A 5,245-nucleotide genomic window follows, 5' to 3' on the forward strand; every position below is an offset into this window, starting at 1 on the left:
GTGTGTGTGTGTGTACGCGTGTGTGTTCAGGGTTAACAGCAATGGATTTAGGGAGTCTCTACATTGGCAATGTGACGATTACAGATAGAATAGTTCACTTATGGGTGAGCACTTTATAATTCTCACTAGAGACTATTATATCATACTAGCACTGAACAGAGTCAGCAAAACAAACTACTGGACTAGTAAAGCAACAAATGTCATAACAGCACAGATGTGGAAAAATGCATCACATTCTCTGTATTTAAGGCATGTTGGACAAACACAAAAATGTTCTGCAAAAACAGTGTATAAAACTATAATTCAAATATTTAATAATTAATTTAATATTTTTAATATTTAATACTTAAATACATTATTTTGCTTTCACATTTTTCAAATTTTTCCACAAAAATGTCACTACTGTAATGTTTATAGAAGTAAATAAATGTGAATTTTATTGTGTTATTGCCTCATGATAAATCACTTGTTGTTTTCCTAATGTTTTGTAACTATTTTTTGCATAAAAGTGTCTGTTAAACGAATAAATGAATAAAAATAAGCTGTTTACTTGTGAATAAATCCATTAGTAAATAAATAAATACACACATCTCGTTTTCATTACCATAATGCATCTCGAAATATCTGCATCATTTTTATGTTACCTTTAAGAGCTTTTGATTTACTTTTGTTATTCTCATCATTCTCAATGTAATTTTCATTACTGTTGCACAGCAATTTGCATTAAAAAAAATTAAATCAGTATATAATTTTCAACTGAAATACTTAATACAATACTTAATTACACAATAATACAAATATATATCTGAATTGGTGGGCAAGGGGTGAAAAATAGAAAATAAAAATGGTACAAAAATAGGCTCGTTTTTCTTTCCACAAAACATTACATCTTTTTCTTTTTTTTTTTTTTTGCTGTAAATGTTTAACGTTTTTGTTTCAACATTTTCAAAGCAGTTCTCCCACTCACTTGTTCGGGTGTAAGACTCGTGACACGTGCGGGCGATCTCAGCCGCCAGTTCCATCTGGTGACCCGTCTTATCATCGGGGGCTCCGTCCGCCCCTAAAGCGATCAATAACTAGAAAATGTATTAACACACAGATTAAAAATGTATATATATTAATTTATTTTTACATTTGTTTATTTATTGCTAGAAATGTTTAAAATTTTTCTTTCAACATTTTCAAAGCAGTTCTCCCACTCACTTGTCCGGGCGTAAGACTCGTGACACGTGCGGGCGATCTCAGCCGCCAGTTCCATCTGGTGACCCGTCTTATCATCGGGGGCTCCGTCCGCCCCTAAAGCGATCATACCACCGGCGAAGCAGGTCAGGTGACCCATCTTATGCTCCAGGAGTCCACCTTTCCATTCAGCGATATACGTCAACCCTCCGCTTGACTTACGGATCAAATTCTTCTCAATCGCCTGCACGCAGAACAAAAAATGAAAACAAGAGATCACTTTAAATGGTTTTTAATGTCAATTTCTTCTCTCTGTAGTTATTCATACTGTGTGGGTTAAAAGGAACTTTGTCCTTGTTTGCATTTGTTTTGTCTGCCTAACACAAAGAGAGACAATTCAAGGCTTCAGAGTGATTTCATTCTCTCAAAAGCGTCATCCGAACTGTTCACGGCCCGAAGTAAGTTAGATCATAGCAGAGATCAGGGTCACAGCTGTGTGCCAGCGTTGTGTATTTACAGAAGCGTCGCACACATGGGAAATGAGATTCTTATCTGTCTGGAAAAAGGCCTCTGTGCATTTGAATGGAAAACTGGAGATGTTCATCACCATGATACCAAAGGAAAATAAGAAAATAAGTAAAGCGTTTGACTCACTCTTTTTTTCTTACATCACTCTCTTTGTTCTTCTATTTCATCATAAATATGGCACCAGTTTTGTGGAGAAACTAAAAGTAGTAACAGAACTAGCATATCTTTTTTCAGTATCTTGAATACAATAATGTACTGATGTAGTGATTATGGTAACAAGTAGCAGCATAGATGCTTGTTTTGTGTAACTGCATTACAGAGTAAGATGAGTAAATAATCAAACATCTCCTAGAATGTGCTCTCTGATTCAAGCATTCGATTCTGGATCTTATATCACTCTGAAGGGTTTATACTGCGATCATGACAGACAGTGCATTACCCTGTGTATTACTACTGTGCCAATGTACATATCAATGGACATAAAAATATTGATTTGAGTTATTTTTTTGAATTATTTTATTATCCAAAAAGAAAAAGAGTGCAGAATGATACATGAAACCAAAGTAGACCACAGCTACTGGAGTAACTACTCTCCTGCAACAGAACAGGGAAAAATACATCACTACTGTAAGGTGGGTTTGGCAAACTTAAGCCTTATAACCTTAAAAATGGAAAAAATGTCTCTGAATCCAGTTTTTTTTTTTTTTTAGTGAAAATGTCCAGATTCACCTCAAAGTTTTTGCATACAAATAAATTGTATAACTAAAAAAGTAATGAAAGTAAAAATGTAAGTAAAAATTCAAATCAGTGCTGTTATTGTTAATTAAAAATAAAGCTATTAAAAAAATCATTTTTGTAACTAAATTAAAACTGAAAAGATACAGTAATAATTACTACAGCAGTATATTAAATAATAAAACAAATTAAATAATTAAAAGAACTACAGTACCAAGACATATACATTATTTATATATAAATAATTGTAGAATATATAATGAATATTTATAAATCATTTAAATAATATTTATAAAATGTAAAATCTTTTTTTTCAAATGACATTAATGATTGGTAGACTTTTTCAAGCTTACCATAATCTTGGAAATAATATAAGAAATCAACTGCCTGAATGCCAGTTTGTAGCTTGTAAAGCAGCTTCCCCAACAATGTTTGCAACAAAAATTTAAACTTTTGTATTTAGCGCTGCTCTAACAAACTGAACTCAATCTGCCGCGATTCGTCAACAGTCATTGCCGTAACGTCCTTATGTTTCCCAACGGTGCAAATAATCGAATGCTACAGCTGAGAGGTGTGGATGGAAGGAGGTGATTGAGCAGCCTATCCATGGTTAGTGAGATAAATTAGGTGAAATCAGGTGGTACAGAGTGAGTTAAAGGCCTGAAAAAGAGCTTTCTGTAGTGGTAATGAATCCCTGGGTAAAATGGTGGACAGAATGGCCGTTCTCTGAAGGTGACCGTCATAATGCACTTTTCTTTAGCTGGATGATTGGCCTGGAGATCAAAGTGTGTGTGTGTGTTCGAGTGACTCCAGGGAGGCACCCAGAGGGACAGCATTATCTTAGGCAGGTTGTGATGGTCCTCTCTAATGAAAGTGAGGATTGAGTTTGTGGTCTGTAACAATCAGTCTGCACCAGCTTTCCAAAGCTCTCACGGACGGCGCTGATGGCAGCTTACACACACACACACACACACACACTTTACTTTCCTACAGTCAGACACTATAAAGACGAAATTCCAACTCACAAACTCAAAACCTGCAGAGGACAAATTTTCAGTTCAAGAACAACAGACTAAAATTTGCAATGCAAAAATCTTCAAAATAAATACAGGAACAACTGGACACTTGAAACTTGAGGGCAAAAAACATACAACAATATTCACATTGGAAAAAACTGGACACTTGAAACCTGAGGGCGAAAAACATACAAACCTACAGAACAACCACTTCCGTTATTCTAGTTAATAAACTTTAGTCTATGTTAAATTTAATTTGTGAATGATAAATAAGCTGTGAGGTTAAAAATTTATTCTCTACAAATATCTGAAAATAATGTGTGTGAAAATTAAAATTCATTTGTGTATTAACTGTTTTTAGTGGAGTACTGGTCTAAGTTTAGAATAAAAACAGAAAAACGTATACCTAAAAAAGGTATTCTACAATTCAGGAAATAAATAGGCATAACTAGTCAAAATTATGTAATTTTGTTTTATTGGACTAATGTATGTCTTATCTTTGCATGAACTGCAATTCAGTAAATTCCACTTCCCGTCATTCCAATTCCACATCCTGTGGGACGTGGCCAATTCAATTTAGAATTCACATTCATGAACTGAAAGGGACCCAATTCTCAAATTCAGTATTTCACTCAACCCTGGTATCAACTCGAACCATGACTGTGTTGGTACTGAGCTCCTATTAGACACTGAAGTACTCTGGATCCTCATTATTTTGCTGACACAAGTAACTTTAGATAGCAAGCATCCTCCAAAAACAAGGATGTCAAGGATGCTCTTGTCTAGTCAGCATTTGATCAAATGGCCAGTAGAGTGTAACATTTCTCTGGGCTTCATCTTTTTCTGTAACATTGGTCTTTACCTGCAGGGCATCATAGTAAAGCTTCTTTCCCTCCTCGTCAGTTTTGTCTGACATGAGCCAGGCCTTCAGCAGGTACTCATAGAAACTGTCCCCCAAGCCTCCAACTGAGACGTGATCTGCAACACAGCAAAAACAGCAGAGTGAGAGAAAAATCTCTTCCTTCATTCATGTGCCAGCATAATAGTCTGCTGTGGGACTGCTTTAAACAGAATAACACAAATTATTAAGCATAAACATGCACACACACACACACGCAGTACAAGAGATCTATAGAGAAGCGCTCTCATCTCAGCATTTTACAATGGCCATTAGATTGCTTAATGATGATATTAAGGAGGTACATTACCCATGTTAAAATAGATGACCCTAGCAACCACCTGTAACATCCTAGTGGCCAATAAGAACACCCTAGCAACCACCCAAAACACCCTAACAACCACTGGAACATCCTAGTGACCACTTAGTATATACTAGCAAACACTTAGAATACCCTAGCAACCACTTAGAATATCCTAGCAACAACTAAAATGCCTTAGTGGCCAATAAGAACACCCTAACAACCACCTAGAACACCACTGTAAGCACTTAGAACACCATAGTAACCACCCAGAGCACCATTGCAACCACCAAAAGCTCCCTAGCAACCACTTAGAACAGCCTAGCAACCTAAGAACACCTTAACATCACAGAGGTGTGTATGGGTAAGCACCACTCACATTTTCTAAAGAAAGTGTTAAAATCTAGCAAATTATTTAAATGAGATTTTAGTTAAAGGAGTCATATGATGTTGCTAAAAAGAACATTATTTGTGTATTTGGTGTAATGAAATGTGTTTATGTGGTTTAAGGTTAAAAAAACACATTATTTTCCACATACTGTACATTATTGTTTCTCCTCTATGCCCCGCCTTTCTGAAATGCGTCGA

General features: G+C 35.6%; 1 protein-coding gene across 1 annotated transcript in view; it reads right to left on the reverse strand.

Moving 5' to 3' along the window:
* LOC107743323 (mannosyl-oligosaccharide 1,2-alpha-mannosidase IA-like) overlaps positions 1 to 5,245 on the reverse strand; it is a gene marked incomplete at its 5' end in the record, with an annotated part of 101,268 nt that overhangs the window by 10,420 nt on the left and 85,603 nt on the right. The window contains 2 exons of the mRNA XM_016556492.1: positions 1,204 to 1,423; positions 4,321 to 4,436. Of these exons, the coding sequence (XP_016411978.1) occupies positions 1,204 to 1,423; positions 4,321 to 4,436 (336 nt within the window). The remainder of the gene's footprint in view (positions 1 to 1,203; positions 1,424 to 4,320; positions 4,437 to 5,245) is intronic.

The sequence above is a fragment of the Sinocyclocheilus rhinocerous genome, unplaced genomic scaffold (genome assembly GCF_001515625.1).
Source record: "Sinocyclocheilus rhinocerous isolate Xijiao unplaced genomic scaffold, SAMN03320098_v1.1 scaffold827, whole genome shotgun sequence".
Classification (NCBI taxonomy): Eukaryota; Metazoa; Chordata; class Actinopteri; order Cypriniformes; family Cyprinidae; genus Sinocyclocheilus; species Sinocyclocheilus rhinocerous.